General features: G+C 37.3%; 1 protein-coding gene across 1 annotated transcript in view; it reads left to right on the top strand.

Annotated features, from left to right (window-relative positions):
* The window catches only part of LOC145989885 (allatostatin-A receptor-like), a 305,177-nt gene that overhangs the window by 28,273 nt on the left and 258,247 nt on the right, over nt 1–18,657 (top strand). Inside the window, exon 2 of the mRNA XM_083125362.1 lies at nt 15,140–17,499. Within this exon, the coding sequence (XP_082981488.1) occupies nt 16,033–17,205 (1,173 nt within the window). The 5' untranslated portion in view covers nt 15,140–16,032 and the 3' untranslated portion in view covers nt 17,206–17,499. The remainder of the gene's footprint in view (nt 1–15,139; nt 17,500–18,657) is intronic.

The following is an 18,657-nucleotide window of genomic DNA, read 5'->3' as shown; positions in this document are numbered from 1 at the left end:
TAGACTGACTGTGTCAACATTGCAGAGAGCAACTCACACAATATACAGATATACAAATTCGAAGTCAAAGCAGTTAACATATCGCGCTACTGTGCCAATTTCACATGCCTCTTGTTCGAAAACTTTGAAAAGCTTGGAATTTGTCCTTCATCTCTTTAATGCCCACTGTCGCGATTACTCTAGAGAGGTAGAAAATGCCCAAAATAAGACCAGCATCTGTAGGTCCTGCGCATCAATCGAATCGTACCAGATGCATTTTCTAAAGTTCTGAAGACTTAAAGCTCGTCATCCTAGAACACTTTGATTCACTCAAATGCAATAAAATACCAGTTATACGAGGCGCATATGTATTACAAGACCAACACCAAGAGTTTATGGCACATTAAGTTTTACAAAAAGGAAGCAGCACTTCGCTTCTTAAACGTCGTACATTTCAATACGTTTGTTATCGCAACGGGTGCCCTAGAAGTTCTCGAAGTTCTGTTATTAATCTCTTAAAATATTATGTAGAAATTTCAGCGAAAAATGCATGCTTAACCAGAACTTCAACCCAGCTCTCTGGCATGCCTTGCCATTTCTCTATCAACTGAGACACCAAGCCAGTCTAGGCTCGATTGACTTTTGAAGAGTTATCCAGTTATAAACAAAAAAATATCAGCAGAATTTGGAGCGCTTGCACGACAGGAAAAACCTATCTATTGTCCGCCATCTTGAAACGCTATGACCGATTTCTCTCAAATGCAAACCAATACCAGTTGTAACATTGAATCATAAACTATTTGAAATTAACCAGATTCAAAGTTGTAGCTACATAGGTTGTTTCAGCGACCTGCTATGTCTATTACCTACACCAAGTATGTTAGTTGAGGATGAATTTACAGTTTGAACGATATCTTTATGACTAGGACTCGGAAGTTGATGACCTAAGAATGGCTTTAAAATGATTAAAAAATGATCTTAAAATGTCAAAAAATGACCTAAAAATGAAAGCTTGATAATAATTTTAAAAAATCTGTTGTTTGTTGGTTTAAACTATCGAAACAAAGGGGGGGGGCAATTAAGTGCTAATGTAGTTTTTTCATATGTTTACTTCATTTCATGCTAGCAAATGCATTTAAAATTCATGCAACAACTGGGAAAAGGAAAAAATAAACTTCAAAATTGATAAAAATGTAACACAAACGGCAATAATACTGAAAAATGACGTAAAAACAAAAAAAGGACGAAAAATACAAACAAAATGCAAAATAAGGACAATATTTTCTTGTTCTAACTGAAGGTAAACGGGCTACTGTCATGTTTAGCATTGCCTTTAAAGCCCAGAAAAAAATATTATTTTCATCAATTTCCTACAGCCCTAATTATGACACACTACTGTTAGTCGTTAGCAGAATAATAATAATAATAATAATAACAATCATTATTATTATTATTATAAAAACAGGCAACAATGACTTCAGATAAAATTTCAAGTTTTAAAGTCGTAAATACGCCACACATTGATTGATTTGCTTTATTTTACTTCGCTTTTCTGCCACGTTTGGCTAATTGAGAAGATTGGAGTGAGTGGTGATATGATGAAACTGATGAATGAACACTCGCAAACATCCATGTCCAGGTCGGGATTCGAACCCCGGACCCCTGGCGTCGTAGCACGATGTGCTAACCAGTCCGCCACGGGGACCATACACCAGACATGCCTTTGCTCTGACTCGAACCTTAGGTGAACTAGTGAGATCATCGGTCACTGCGAAAGATCACAAAAGAAGAAAAAAAGATGCTGGATGCCTTCCAGTGTTACAAAAGAATTACTTGGCATGTATCCATAGTCTAATTGCTTGTTCATTGTTGATACTATATCTGACCTTCAATTGAATAACAAGCGACTTCCGCAACAAGTTTGAACATCGCCTGACGAACGATACACACCCACCAACGTCAGCACATAGGTTCTTGTATATTATTCTTATTTCAACTTCCGGTTTGGTAGCGATGCATGTTTGGAATTCTACCAACAGGTGGCAGAAATTGCAGTGTCAAGAAATGTTTACTTGAATTGTGGATCTGTTAGTGCTTCGGATTGAAGAAATCTAAGTGATTGGCAGCTTGATACACTACAAAGATTTACAATTCACCGGATTGTATATGATCCTTGAAGAGGCGCATATGCACTTGGTGTTCCCATAAAAAAATCCACTGATAAAAGAAGGTATTACTCGAGACCATGACCCAAAAGACAAAAGAAGTTTTGTTAAAGTAGTCAGACGACTGATGTTCTGCTGATAGGCAAAGCAAGAAATGAACCTACAGTTTAAAGTTGTAAAAGGTCCAGTAATTTTAAATAAATTCAATTCCGGTCCAGGAGAGAAAATCAGCAAGCGTAAACGGGTTCTGGACCGTAAAGAACGTTTTATCTGTGAAGCATTTCAATTCGGTCCAGGAACGTTTTTCCGAATGAATTTTACTGTCCAGGAACCTTTTGTACGGATCAATTAAATACGGTCCAGGAATTTTTTTGCAGGATGAATTTAAATGCGGTCCAGGAACGTTTCTGTCAGGATAAATTTTAATACGGTCCAGGAACATTTTTTCCGGATCAGTTTAAATGAGGTCCAAGTTCCATATTGAAATGAAACAATACGCAACTTCAACAGAATTTTAATTGTGCGAGAAAAAAGGTCCCGGTACTGATGCGGTACTCAATCAAACCTATTAGAATTGGGTTCCTGGACCTTTAAAAACCCTGATCCGAAGGACTGGGATGTGCCCCAACTGGAAAAAAAACAACAACAATAATTTTGGTTACAAGGTGGCAGTGTTAACCACTACTCTATCAGGGCCCGATAAGTACTCTTGCAACCAGACGTGTAAATGTCCTAATTGCAGCGATGAAAAATAGAAAAAAAAGAGCTGGGAGTTGGGTTTATTGTGTATACATATGTTCAGTGCGCACCAATCATAAGCTTGTATATCCATATTTTGAAAACTTTTTACTATTATACTTTTCATCGTCATTAATTATTAATAAATTTCTAAAAACCCTCTTACAATAGTCACATTTCTAAGTTTGTGAGGGCATTCACACAACCTCTTTACATCACATGAAAATTCCAGAATCCGCCCTAAAACTACGTTACCAATTAGGCATCAACATAAGGTTAATTACATACCTTGATTTCAGCAACTTATTAATGTAGAGATTTGCAATTAGCAGCTACATAGAAATTTCATGCGTACAGGAAGTAATGAAAAGTAATTTCCTAGAACGTCGTTCAAAAGTGTACAGAGTCATTTTATTAACAGTATAGAACAATTTGAAGTAATTAAATGGCGTATCTTTATGGATATTTATTAAATACTCGTATTACTACCATCCAAGTGTTTTCTCTGTTATCAGACCACGATAACAAAAAGTAGGACACACTGTAACAAAATCTTGACCTGTAAGTCAAAATTAAGGGCACAATACTTCGCAAAAATTACTTTTTTTAACTAGGCGATGCATTAGCAAATAGTCTGAAATTGGCATAATTCGGCTCGAAAAGAATAATTATATTTTAATGTATTATTGAGTACGAAATTCCAAGTTATAATCATTAACACCGCCACATGAGTTTTCAAGTATACTTCTCAGATTAGCCACTTTTGCTAAAAATTTCAGTTTTGGGTCAAAATATAATTACAGGCTCTGAACAGTTAAAATATTTGAAATTAATACCCAACTCTCTACAAAATCTATGTGAAAATTAATTCAACTGTTTAACCTTCTGTTGCTCAGTATAGTATTCCATGCACTTAATCAATATGGCCAGGCTGTAAGGTAATAAATTATCCAGTAAATACATAATTTCCTTGCGATTTTGTTTGTTTCTAGAACTGAAAGACGTATTTTTATATCAAATTTTGCGACGCTTAAAATGTAAGATATGTCCTTCTCGGTGACGGACATAGGACAATGGCATGTCAGGAAAAAATATGTAGTATCTTCTCTATTAAATACACACACACACAAGGAAAACCTTGAAAATATTTCTGATAATCTGCGGTATATGTACAATGTTTGGGAATTTGCCCCTCTTACGCTCAAATCGAAAAATAAGCCAAAACACTTCATAATGCTTCCTTCGCCCCTTTCGTCCAAGAAAGAAGAAGAAATACGATGGATAATTAAGGGGAACATGCCTTCCCCTTCCTTAAGGCCAAATCTCACATTGCCTTAGCCAATATTTTCAACCTTCACCCAATCCCCCATTAGTTCTCGCAATTTCGCCTCACACTGAAATATACCAAGGTCATTAAGTCTTGAATCGTGGTGTATGGAACATCATTTATATTACTTTCTGCTTTTTATAACGGACTTGAATTATTAAAAATAATCTCGCATCATATTACATGTGTGCGCTGCAAGACAACCTTTAATGAAAGAGAACCATCATTAATTATCTTCGAGGAAAGATGGTATTAATGGCAGTAGAAGGAACCTTTCCGATATTGCGGCCGTGAATTATTAATATTTGAGGAACTGAATCCCTTTTCTGGAAGAGCTCATTATAAAAATTAGTATAATTAAAAATCGCTCTTCATTTTCTGTCTAGTGATTAATACATACTAGGAGAGGAATATTTTGACGGGCTTCTCCTTTGATGCGTGTTTCGCATGACGTACGCAATTTTAAAACGGTAATTTTATTTTGCCACTCAATGTTTTTTTAAGCTTACAAACTTAAACTGTGTCCAGTAGTACACGAAAACCAACTTCTAATTTCTGCATATCTCTTCATATTTGATATATTTCTTCTTAGAGCATGCTATTGGCTATATGGTTTTGTAAGAAGCATTCCTTTTGACACAAATTAAGTACACATACGTAATGTGCAACAATTATTGCAAGATGGTATGAATTTCGGTAGACATGTTTAAGAACTCAGTACTACAGATCATTTATTCATGTCATTCTATGGCCTGTTCATATGGGAATTTGCCACACACATTGAACGAAAGTATAATGCTTAAACTCCGTTAATTTATTTATTTTCTAGTAGCTATTCACCTATTGTCATGATGCTGGGTAAACACCAACAGCTTTAGCTCCTACCCAGTGCGTCGACAAGGGCAAGGGTGAAATGGAAAAGAGTAAAATACTCTACTCACCCAACCAAATACCCTACTTGAGAAGCAGGATCATTTACAGTAGAAGAATCGCACAAGTGAAAGGTAAGAGAGAGAAGTAGATATAATGAGGGATACAGAAATAAAGAGAAAGAAAGAGAGAAGGAAATGGAAAGAATGTGAGACAGAAATAAAGAGAAATAAAGAATAAGAGAACCAGATAGAGAGAAGGAAGTAGGAAGAATGTGAGACATAAATAAAGAGAAAGAAATAATAATACACTAATAGAGAGAGAAAGAATGAGGGACAGATATAAAGAGAAAGATAGAATAATAGACGAAATAGAGAAAGAGAGATACAAATAAAGAAAGGAGTAGAAAGAATAAAGAACACAGAAATAAGAGAGAAACAGAGGAGGGAGAGAAGGGAAGTGGAGAGAATTAGCGACAGAAATAAAGAAAGAAAGACAGAAAAATAGAAGGAAGTAGAAAGAATAACGGACAAAGAAATAGAAAATAGAGAGAAAGAGAGAGGAAGTAGAAACACTCAGTGACAGACTAAAGGGAAAAAGATAATGAGATAGAAATAGAGAGAGAGAAAGTAACAGAGCCAAAACACAGAGGATAGAGATAAGAGAACACATAATAAGATAGAAATAAAGATATAGATACGCACGGAAAAGATAGGCAAAGCAAGAAGAAGGAAAGAGGAACAAATGAATAAAGAAGAGAGGAAGGAACAGAAACAGAAGAACGAACGAGAGCGGAAAAGAAAGAAAGATATAATTCTAAGAGGCAAGACAACCAAAACAGAGCCATTTTGAAAATATATTTCGTTCAACCTTGACCCCCAACTGAAATAATTTTTCTCTAGACGTTTGTTCTCGCTTGTAAAATAATACCTAATAGAACGAAATCAGAACACTAGTAGTCGTAAAAAGAGAAAAAGTCGTCTTCGTATTGCGTAAAATTCGACTCACAAGGCACGAACTCGCCAAGGTGAGATTTCCAACTTATCGAAAACAACATTTTCAATACGACGCGAACACCACTGTTTTCCAAGGTTCACCCCTTGACATTTGAGAAAAATACCACCCCGCCCGAAGACCCCTCGCTATCAGGAACGCCCTACGGTGTCCCTAATAACGCCATGCAATATTTATACGACCGAGTTTATTGGAGAAATTTCGCACGTTCGAAACGGGGTACGAAAAGACCGGCGTATTCAACGCTCGACAACACATTTCGAGCGAGATTTTTGTGTTTATAAATGACACTTTTTTTTCCCCTGCTTTACGACCATAAAGCCATGCAAACGGAAAACCATCAAAAGCTAAACAGGCCATGGAATCATCGCCAGAAAATTTCACGTTCAGCGATGAATATATCAGACGCATCGACATATTGCATCTTTTATTGAAATCATTTCTTTTTTTCCCCCCCATTCTCGCTATGATCAATATTCTTAGGTTACGCCTGAGCTGCGGAGGTGACGCTTCCTGTAGATGATGGGATGGAAATATTATAAACTGAGCGTCATTCCTCGCCTATTAACATTTTAAATGCCACCCTAGAGACATGCGCGGGTGTCGTATTTTCCCGTAGATTAAACGCTTCAAGTATTACGAAGTAAATAGCAAGGAAGGATGCTGTAAAAGCGGGCTATAAACTTGGCTCCGCAGTTTCATTGGAAAGTGCTACGGGACGATTTCCCTGTTATCGGAATATATGCTGGATCTCCTATCACCCTATAACATTTTCGTCCTTCGTGGTCTTCAGCAGTGTTGCCAACTGGCGCAAAAAGTACCTAAACTTGGGACGGAGAAGAACCGCGATCCTTTCCAAGCGACTCCGGCGGCCAACCAGCCTCGTATAAAGTGGGTACTCTGGGGGGGGGTAAAGGCGTCAGGAAAGTGTGGGGCCATATCTCCCTATACAACTTCATGGCATGGTGCAAAGCACAGAGGAGCGCTTTACTTTTTTAAATTGTTTTAGAGGAGGATTCAGATGTCAATTTATTCCATTAGACGAGTCACCTTGATGGTGTAGTGGTAACGTCTCGGTTTCTATTCCCGGTGGAGGCTCATTGCCCAGTGGTTTGCCCACTTTATACTGTAGGTACAGCCACGATTATCCTATCTGTGCATAAAGTAGACAATTTTATCATGTCATCTATCACCCTCTTCTTTGCGATTAGCCAAAAGCTGAAAAAAGCGAAGTAACATAAACCAAATCAATCAACAATTATCTAAACTTGAAATTTTGTGGAAGGGGTAGCCATCTTGAATTTTGCAGCAAATAGGATAAATAGAATTAATGATAAGCTAGGATGTTTAATTATTCATTCATCCACGTAGTTCATCCACGTGTTCAATTGTTTGTTAATCTATGTATATTTTCACTAGATGCTTAATTATTTGTTCATCCACGCATCATTTACGCTGTACGTTCAATTGTTCATTCATCCGTGTAATTTTTACGTTAGCTGTTCAGTTATTCGTTTATCCGAGTATTTTTACTCTCGATGTTCAATTACTCGTTCATCCACGTCTTTTAAAGCTAGATGTTCAATTATTCGTTCATCCGTGTATCTTTTACGCTAGATGTTACATTGTTCGTTTATTCTTATATTATTAATTTAGATGTTCAATTATCGTTCATCGGTGTAATGTTTACTTTACATGTTCATTTCTTTGTTCATTTTCGTATTTTCCCGTCCTCTGCGGCGTAGTGGTTAGCACAGAGCGATGCAACGCAAGGAGTATCACAACCTGTGCATGGGTGTTCTTTGTAAGCGTCATCAGTTTCATCATATTATCACTCATCTTCATCTTCGCGATTAGCCAAAAGTGGTAGAAACGCAAATAAAATCAATCAATGAACCTCGTATTTTTACGCTATATGTTTAATTGTTCGTTTATCCTCATATCAAGGGTTATCTATTACAGGATGAGACACTGAGCATATTGTCTATTGGCTTGTGCGAACACTTTTCTAAAGCCTTATAAACCACAGACTATACATACCCAGTACAAGTAGAACCATCTGGCGGGGGAACATAACTTACTCGAACAGTGATAATTTTTGATTTATATGCGTATCGATGTTTAAGCTCGACACTTGAAAAGAGAATCGACCTTTTTCATTGGTAGGTATGTAATAAATAAATAAAGCAATAATTAAAATTGTTGCGTCTTGCATTGGATTGTGCAAAGGAAATACCTAGAAGATGTTCTAATTTCTTATACATTTACTAAATATACATGATATTGGATCATTTCCTGGTTGCTTTTTAAGACACGAAACAACAATTTTAATTTTATTTATTACACTAAAAATCTTACTTAATACTTTATTATTGTAATTGATGTCCGGATTGTTTATTTACACTGGAGTTTAATAATTGCAATCCACGTGATATGCAATAAAATTAACAATAATAGGACCGGAATGTCTCCGCCTTGCACTAAAATAACGAACTGCTCGTAACGAAGTACATTTACCACAGAAGAAATATTGTACTGTGGAGTTACAATGAAAATTCATCGTATTGCAAATACAGAGGAAGAACATACCCACATAATGCTAAAATATAAGAATTTTTAACTTTGGCCATACACGTGTTATTTTAATTTGATTCGTCATAAGTTTACCTTGCACATTGTATTCGGTCCATCTGACATTAAAAATCATTTACTATTCTAAAATGTTGTAAATATGTCTAGGCTTTCTTTCAAAAATTATAAATATTCACGTATGCAGGCAAAAATCATTTGTAGGATACAAGGAAGATTTATTTTTCAACTAAACTTAAATTTTATTCTACATGAATTTAAACTACACAAACACACAAAATGTAGAGTCCACTTTGCTTAGAGCGATCAAAGTCAATCTGACTATTTTAAGACTTCTTTGAGGATTTGATTTAATCAATATAGAAGGTAGAAGGTAGTGTAATTTTACACGATACTCAGTGTAACGCATGTAAAATTTTTGTAATGAGATGCCTAAGTTAAACACGAATATCCAATTCCCAGGCTGTTCTATACTATGCTTGACATCAGAAATAAAACACATCTTTCACATCACAAGGCCTAATCACAAAACCAATTAACACTGAATTCCTTCCTAAGAATAGCGTAAGGAGGAGGTAAGATTCTACTTTACGTCCTTTTCCTAAGTAATACGTGTCGTATATCGTTGGAAAGCTTATTGTATAAGGAATTCAACAAATCCCAAAGCGAGGAAAAATTACCTGGAGGAGGAAATCGATAAAAACCGAATGTTGTCCGGATATGCGTAATTGAACGTACTGAGGAAATTTTTCGATGATGAAGCACATATTTAGGGGTGAAATAAGTGCTAATGGAACCTAACCTAACAGCTCGTAGGCATACCTCGTCCCCGTGAATGGTTCGTGGGGCTACCCGTGAATGGTTAGTGGGGCTATCGTGAACAGAAAGTGTAAAAAGAAAAAGGTACTTACCCGAAGAGATGCCGGCTGTCTGCAAGCACGGTTTTGAACGATGCACTAAATTATTACTGGGGATAAACGTATTTTACACTATCTATAAGTTTTTGGAACCTGTTCTTCTTCATGCACCATACACACGCACAACGCACCGGGAACGCGAAGAAGCAATCACCACGCAGAACGCAAATGAGCAAAGCACACGCATTCACAACGCGGACACAATGACAAGCCTGCAGTGTTGTTAACTCCCATCAGTTACCACCAAAAGGCAATAAGGACGTAAAGTAGAGTCTAGCCAAGGGGAATACTGAAGCTTTAAAATTCTCCAAAATTTTGGTTCAGAAAGTAAAATACAGCCACACTAAATCGAAACGTACTTATAACAAAAACTCAGTCCTTGGTCCCCGGTTCTAGTAACCTAGCCCGGTTCATTACCACAGGTTAGTCAATAACCAACTTAGAGTAGAGAAATGCGTCACAATCTTCCATGAAAGTCTAAAATCTTTACAACAGTTTTATTAAAAGTTTCAAGTGCTTGAATATGCACGACGAAACGTAGTACTACACAAAATGGGTATATATTCAGAATGCCGGAAGTATCTCCGATTGCTTTCAAATTCGGCATACTCACTAATTTTGGCCTCGTAATCACGAATCTGCAGTTGAAAATTGGCGGTCACGTCTAGAAATTGCAAGATAAGCTTGCCAATTACCGCTATGGAATAACATGGAAACCATGTTTCTGATATGAAGACGTCTTCCTTTCCGCACAACGGTCTTGCTACCGTAGTCATTACGCAACGTTGCTCAAGTGTTGTGCAATAATTGAGACCCATTGCATGGAGAGTTCATTTGCATGTGAGAAAGTGGCGTCTTGCGGAAAGTTCAAAAATATGTTTACCCCACGAACGATTCACGGTAAGGTAAGGTTAGGTTAGGTTAGGTTAGGTTAGGTTAGGTTAGGCAAGCATAGTAAAATTAAGGGTGATCATAAACATAGTTTTGAAACGATAATCATTGCAAGAAATAGTTGTTTTCTTCATAAATCAATGGTGTTTACTCCGTTCACGGACCCACTTTTTTTTCGTCTTATTTCGCAATTGCAGATTCGTGATTACGAGGTCAAAATTATTGAGTATGCCGAATTTGAAAGCAATTGAAGATTTCTTCCGGTATTCTGTATTTGCTCCACAAAATGTAATACAAATATACTTTATAGTGTAAATTGCATGAATTCATACGATAGTTTTATGACTTACCCTCTTGTCATGGGCTTTTGACTCACCTTGTCAGAACAGATCCTATTAATTGTCCAGCATTTTGAAGCTGTTAGTTTTCGTCCAAACGGTTTGAAGGCGCTAGTCACTTCCGTCTCCGACGGAAATGTTGTATAGCAAGTTTCGCATCCATCTAGAGATTCCCGTTGTCGGCCTGGCTTATGGGGCTGGGTTATCCTCATATATTATCCTTGCTTATATCTTAAAGCTAGATGCTCAATTGACCGTCCACCCGCGTGATTTGTATGCTAGATATTCAATTGTTGCTCATTCAGGTTAATTCAACATTCAATGGATCAAAGACCATTGCGTGCGTCGCCTGTTGACAGATTATAATTGATTTTATAATACTATTGATTCAATATCAAAGGCTCTACAGCGTCCTTCTGCTAGTTGTGCAATTATGCAAACAGATTAATACCTGTAATTAACATACAATCAAGCTGATTGAGGTAATCGGTGTTAGTTACTTCCAAGTAAACTGAGAGTGCTATCTCTACTTCTGCTAAGTATATTATTTCCTTTCATGTATAATTAGATAGCATAGTAATGCATTAATTGATGCCAGGTTAATTAATTCTGGGAAACTGATAAGATTGTGATATTGATGCACGACAATTTGACCATTCTGCCATAGAGGTGTTTGCTCTATGGTAATCCTGTGAAAAGCCAAACAAAAAAAAAAGTCAAATTCTGAGATGTATTTAAGTCAATCATATGACTGATTATAAGAAACGACTTATATGAAACTGTCTGATATGTATCTGTATCATAGGCGCCGACTTGGGGGAAGGGGGAGGTGCTAGGCACTTTCTGCCTCCTCAAAATTCACGTAGAATGACACATTTTATATATATTGATGCACTCACTGAGGCAACAGGTACAATATACAGTATACGTATATATATATATATATATATATATATATATATATATATATATATATATATATATATATATATATATATATATATATATATATACACCCTAGCTGATTACCCGGCGTTGCCCGGGTATTTATTTATCCCAATCTTCTATTAAAGTTGTCCGTGGGAGAAACATGGCGATCTTAAATCTACTCCGCATCACTTAATAGACTGCCCCTGTGACTTGTTGATCATGATCGAGAAAGCAAGCCTCTCTCTCTCTCTCTCTCTCTCTCTCTCTCTCTCTCTCTCTCTCATGTCATCGTAAATGTCACTAATTAGCTTAGCGACTCCGAAAACTATAGATTCGACACTAATGTAGGTAATTTTTGACATTTTATTTTTCACCCCTCTCACCCTCCATGCCGATAGGTGATGAACGGCATTCGGAGTGTCACTATTCGTCTTAGCGACCCAGAAAACTATGGATTCCACATAATATCGGTCATTTTCCATTGTTTTTACATGTTACCCCTTCCCACACCCACCCCTGGTAGTGGCAGGGGTGTCTTACCCCCACAGTATTTCTTTCCAGATTGCAAGTCATATGTGTACGAAGTTTGGTTGAAATTGCTCCAGGCGTTCGAGAGTTATGCCGGAACAAACATACATACACACACCCACACTTCCATTTTTATATATATAGAATATATAAAGTATTGTTTATACTGATCTTGTCCTCCCCGAAATAAACCTTGCCCCCCAAAACTTATGTTAAGTTGGCGCCTCTGATCTGTATATATTTTTCTTGTAGGATGATGTCACCAGAAAAGTTAAGTTCGTAATGTAGACTGGCATGAAACTTTTTAATTGTATAATTATTTTTACTGTCCAGTTTTATCATTGTTTGTATATCATAAATATTCTTGTTGGTTTATCTCACAGAAATATCATAGTTATTAAGTAAGGTTTTCTAATGATTCCTTTGTTACGTCCTTAAGAATATATATATTTTTATTAATATATAATGAATAATTGCAACCTAAATGTCTAAAATAACACTATGTAAAACACATGTCAGTACTAAATTTGCAAGTAAAATATATAGTTTCATATGATAAGTTTAAAGAATACATAAGTTCGAAGTTTCAAAATGCTATGTCCTTATTTGTAATCTGATGGACACGCAAATGTGTACGACGCATGACACCTCACAGGACCTCCCGCATCCTGTAGGGAATTAGAATTATAAGGCAAAGACAGAAGACAAAAAATGTTAGTTTAATATGTATAACAATACAAAACAAATTGTGGAAGAAGACAGTGGAGGTACAAATAAATTAACACTTGCATTTTGATAGTTCATTACAAATATGTTGTAAACACTAGATGAATCAACTCCGCGCTGACAATCTTTCAGAGCCATTGCATGCTAAATGAATTAATAAATTTGCCATACGAGTATCAGAAGCCTGCAAACTCACAAATGACAGTTAGATATGTGGTGTTACATTACAGACAAAGCATCTAGAATCAACTAACTAGAAAATCGAAGCTCGCGTATGTCGTTTGGACATTTTGATCTTCAGCTTGCTTACATCTGAGCATGAATATTCTCCGTATACGCAACAGGTCCTCCTAATTCATAAGAAACGCAGTAAAAACTTACCCCTCTCCCTTTCTTGTGATTCTCTTACCACCCCTCCTGAAAAATCGGTTATATATTTATTTATTTATTTACTCAGAGTTTTAGATACAGTCTTATTTGGCCATTTTACACTGAAACAACATAAAGTAGTGACACAAAATAACAAAAGATAAAAACAATAACAAGATCAGCTAGATCACGACGAAAGGATGGAGTGTGAATATTCAGAGCAGCCAAGGTGTCTGATTTGGATACATGTCGAAAGGAAGGTATTCTATGGCGAACAATTGCAAGAAAGAAACTGAGAACAGAATCTATTCTGGTGAGATTGGTTTTTGAGGCCATTGCCCAAATTGGGGAACAGTATTCAAGGATGGGCGAGATGAAAGATTTAAAGAATAAAGCAAAAGATGATGGGTTTTGAATTTCGCTAAATCTGTATAGAAGACCGAGAAGGCGCATGGCTTTTTTAGTGGTAGCTATAATATGATAATTAAAAGTGAGTTTTTCATCCATGATAATACCTAGGTCCTTTTGGGTGGAAACGTTTTGGATTGGATTGTTTTCAATAGAATAGGTAGACAGCACTTTGTTCTTTTTTAGGGAATAAGTAAGGAAACAGCATTTCTGGGGGTTTAGTTCTAAATTCCACTGACGACACCACTTAACAAGTTCTGTGAGAGCATTTTGAAGAATCATCATGTCATGATGCGATGAGATCTCCTTAAAGAGTTTACAGTCATCCGCAAACAAAAGTATATTGATAGGGAGGGAGGATAGTTTTTCAGGGAAGTCATCTATGTACAGAAGGAATAGGAGCGGCCCTAAGACACTCCCCTGGGGAACTCCAGACAAAACGGGAAGAAAGTTAGAAGAGTTACCTGAAAGAACAACACGTTGTTCACGCTCATGGAGGCAGTCCTGGAGTAAAGAGAAATATTTGCCATGGATGTTAAATCTGGATGATAATTTATGAAGAAGAAATTGATGATTAATTTTGTCAAAGGCTTTCGAAATGTCCAAATATATAGTGTCAAGTTGGGAGTTATTATCAATAGCTCTGGCATAAAATTATTGGTATTATTAATATATTATTATGATTTAATAAAGGATGGATCACATAAGTTACACATCATAAACAGTAAATGAATATGATATCTCAATATCAAAATGTATTAATTATTATAATCTCGGTAAGACTTTCTTGTCCTTTCTGAACAACCTATGATATTAATCTTATGCTGAAGTTCAGTAATGTCAGAAGTATTTAGCAGAAGAACCAATCTTCTTGAGAGCAGCTTTATTCTTCATCAACCGTTTATAATTCTCACCGAAAACCTTACCCCATATATCAGACACACAACTCTAGATTTTTCTATTGAGTTTGCGTCAAGACAACTTTAAATTCTTGTTGCAATTTCGTAAAGAAACTTCATGCTTATTCACTGCTCTACAAATAACGGAGGACACACAAAACAATAAACTTTTTAAGCGTGAAATGTCTCTCAAATTTAGACTTGCTTTTCAAGATAACTCCTAGACTTTTATGAAACGGGACAAATAATGGCTTTTTTATAATATGGATGGGATAACCGGGACACGCCTCTGAAACGGAACTGTCCCGGTCTAAACGGGACGTATGGTTACCCTACTCAATGTTGGACCTCCATTATTGCATATTTTTTACAATATGTTAACCCCAAAATTTTAACTGGTGATACATACATACAATATAATATTATTAACTGAATCTATATTTCTTTTCAGGTTCCAATCGGAAGTTGCATTTGTGGCAGAAAAGGACGTCATCACATGAGAAATACAACACCGGATAGATATATAGCTACAAAAGCATCTGCCAGATCCTTTGTGTAGACAAGAAGCTCAGTCCAGTGCTACAATGTGAAGTACGATATGTGTTAACGAATATTCGGTATGAACTGTGAATTTTTATGCACGTTGCAACATTGTGAATAAATCTTTGGAAGAAACCTCAGATAATTAGGTTTGGATTCATATTTCTACGTACTTGTCGCAAAAAAGGACAGTTCTGCAAGTGGGAATATTTCGGTGCGTGTGTTGGACCAAACTCTGAAAGCAAAAGGAAGAAATTGACATCCGTGTCGTACAGTGTGAGTGGGCGCAGATAATCCAAAACCCTTGTTTGCTTTAAAATTTTACTTTTATACATAAAAGTAAGGATTTGAAAGTTGAATATTTGAAGGTTAGTTTAGTGGCAGGCAACGATATCAAAGAAGCTTTCGATCAAGTAGTGCTTTCACTTGTTTTAGCATTTCAATCCCACTATCGCTTTTCCATTACATACAAGCAAAGACGATTGGCTTCTGGAAGACATCAGTATACACTTCTGAATCAAATCCTAATTAATGGTCGTTGCGGACTAATTAGAAACCAACAAAATGGATTTCTCAAGGACACGTACTATGAAAGGTGGACGTAGAGAAAACCACGGAATGGTTTAAGAGCTGTACATATATATTGTTTAATCTTTGGCTTCCAAGTTGTAATGAGGTAAAAAGTATTCTCTATGTAAAAATTCTGTGGTCCTTTACCGTTAGTTCGTTCAGTGTACTAGCCAGGACGTGCATTCGTTTTCAAGTGTCGTGGTGGGAAGAAGTGGATGACGCAAATCCAACGCAATGGTTAAAGCAAACGAGAGTAGAATGGAGGAAGATAGCATGAGGCACGGTTTTAACACCGTTTTTGAAATCCTCTGCAACTCCTCTGCCAACTTGAGCCTTACAGCCTTCTGCAACGAGACGATCCAGAGAGAGTCGTACGAGGACGCCAAACTACTGCAGAGAATGGTGTCGATCATTGTCCCAATCCTGTTCGGCGTCATCGTCATCATAGGCCTCTTCGGAAATGCACTGGTGGTCACCGTGGTGGCTGCCAACACGCACCTCAGGAGCACCACCAACTTCCTGATCCTCAATTTGGCGGTGGCCGACTTGCTGTTCATAATATTCTGTGTGCCTTTCACGGCGACCGACTATGTCCTCACCACGTGGCCGTTTGGAAGCATCTGGTGCAAAATAGTACAGTATCTCATTGTCGTCACTGCCTACGCCAGCGTGTACACTTTGGTGCTGATGTCATTGGATAGATTCCTCGCCGTGGTGCATCCGATTCAGTCAATGTCGATTAGGACCGAGCAGAATGCTCTCATAGCGATCGTTCTGACCTGGGTGGTGATCTTGGTGAGCTCGGTTCCTGTGTACATATCCCACGGTGTGATAACCTACGACTTCGACAACCAGGAGCAAACGGCATGCGTGTTTCTAGAGTTCGAGCCGCTGATCAGACCGAACGGATACAACAAACCGGCCTTCCAAGTAATCTTCTTCGCCACCTCCTACGTCATACCCTTGGCACTCACGTGCGGACTGTATCTCTGCATGCTGATGCGTCTCTGGAGGGGGGTGGCACCGGGAGGTCACGTGTCGGCGGAGAGCCGAAGGGGCAAGAAGCGCGTCACCAGGATGGTGGTGGTTGTGGTGGTCATCTTCGCGGTCTGTTGGTTCCCCATACAGATCGTGCTGGTGCTGAAGAGTTTGCAGTTGTGGGTTATCACGAACACCAGCGTCATGATCCAGGTGATCAGTCACGTGCTGGCGTACATGAATTCCTGCGTGAATCCCATACTGTACGCCTTCCTTTCAGACAATTTCAGAAAGGCTTTCAGGAAGGTTATATACTGCTTGCCTCCGCAGAGGCGGAGCACACAAAATGGACGACTTGACAACGAAAAGTCTGAAACGCGAGCCTTGACAACGAAAACAACGAGGACAAACGGGGTGGACATATTGTGAGTTCCCAAAGGGAGTCTCCTCAAGTGACGAACACTTCTCCTTGTACTCTATTATCGTTATTGTTGCTGTTACGGGCGCTTGTGTTGTTTCTCTTCCTATATGGCGTTCGCCGTACGCAGTCTTAAACATGGAACATCCTAGGCCAAATATTGACACTATATGGACTCTTTAGCAAGAAAGGCAAGTCTGTGACTGTGATAATTATTGCTGATGTCTTTTTACGAGTGGACTCTGACAAAACTAATCCTAATCTGTGAAAAACCAAGAGACTTACACAAGTTCCAGATGCCCCTGGTGAGTAAAAACACAATATTCAGTTCATGATATAATTCTAGATCATTGTGCATGCTTAGTTTTCCCCATGTTTCTTCAGCTTGTCACAAGACGGCTTAATATGGTTGCATCATTCAATATTCAATATGTAAATCTAGGTTAAGCTCTTCATCATCTATAGCGGCTTACTGATGCTATGCAGAACAGTCCTAAACAAATCCCTAAGTCACCATTTTGGTGCCAATGAACTTTTGGGCTAGCACGGTTCAGTGCCCGCTACTGGCCTACACATTTCATGAAACATGAGTGGTTCAGCCCAAAAGTGATCTAACAACTTCCACTGTAGCTTGAGGTGAAAGAAAAGAACGCCAAAGCAGCCACTGAAACTGGAAAATTTGCAAAGCACACGTTACCTTGGTTCATGTATTAACATTGCAACATAGTTCCACGTCTCCACCCTTCGATCCTAATGTCGTGATAAAAACACTGATAATCTAAATAATCCTAACCGAATTAGGCCTTGTTCCATGTTACAAAAACACTAAATCAGCTGACTAAGGTAGCCTTATTAACGTAAAAACACTATCCACGTTTCGACCCTGTATCAAGGCCTTCTTCAGACTACGAAGCAATTCCAAAAAAAATAAATGGTTTTGTAGCAAGATAGATTAATATAAATCGCGATTTAAATCTGGTGATTTTCTTTAAAAAAATTACTGATTAAAATCGCTTTAAAAAAATTATTTATAGAATAATGTGCATAAGGATTTTGTAAATATCAAAATCACTTTTGGTGAAAGTACATTAATCTCGTAATCATTTAATGGTGTTTATTACGCTCTAAGAAAGGAAAAGAAAGGAAACAAAATATATGTATTGATGGTGTGAAGCTCATACGAAAGGAAACGTAATATGTTTACTGTAAACACACTTCAATTTCTCTTGATTTAAAATTCAATAATTGTTATAGGTAAAACATTTTGTGTAGAATAATATACAAAATACTCATCATGTTAAACCGTAATTTGTCATTATCATTAAACTGTAAATAAACATGGCAGCTGATATTTGCAAACTATAATTATTTTACTGGAAAAAGTTACTGTAATTATTGGTTTCATTAACACCCAACAAACATTTCCATATATATACAGTATGAGAAACAGAAATATGTATATT

The sequence above is a fragment of the Lepisma saccharinum genome, chromosome 7, assembly GCF_977018435.1.
Source record: "Lepisma saccharinum chromosome 7, izLepSacc3.1, whole genome shotgun sequence".
Lineage (NCBI taxonomy): Eukaryota > Metazoa > Arthropoda > Insecta > Zygentoma > Lepismatidae > Lepisma > Lepisma saccharinum.
Note: the sequence above shows the minus strand (reverse complement) of the source record. Positions and strands in the feature narration are given on the sequence as shown.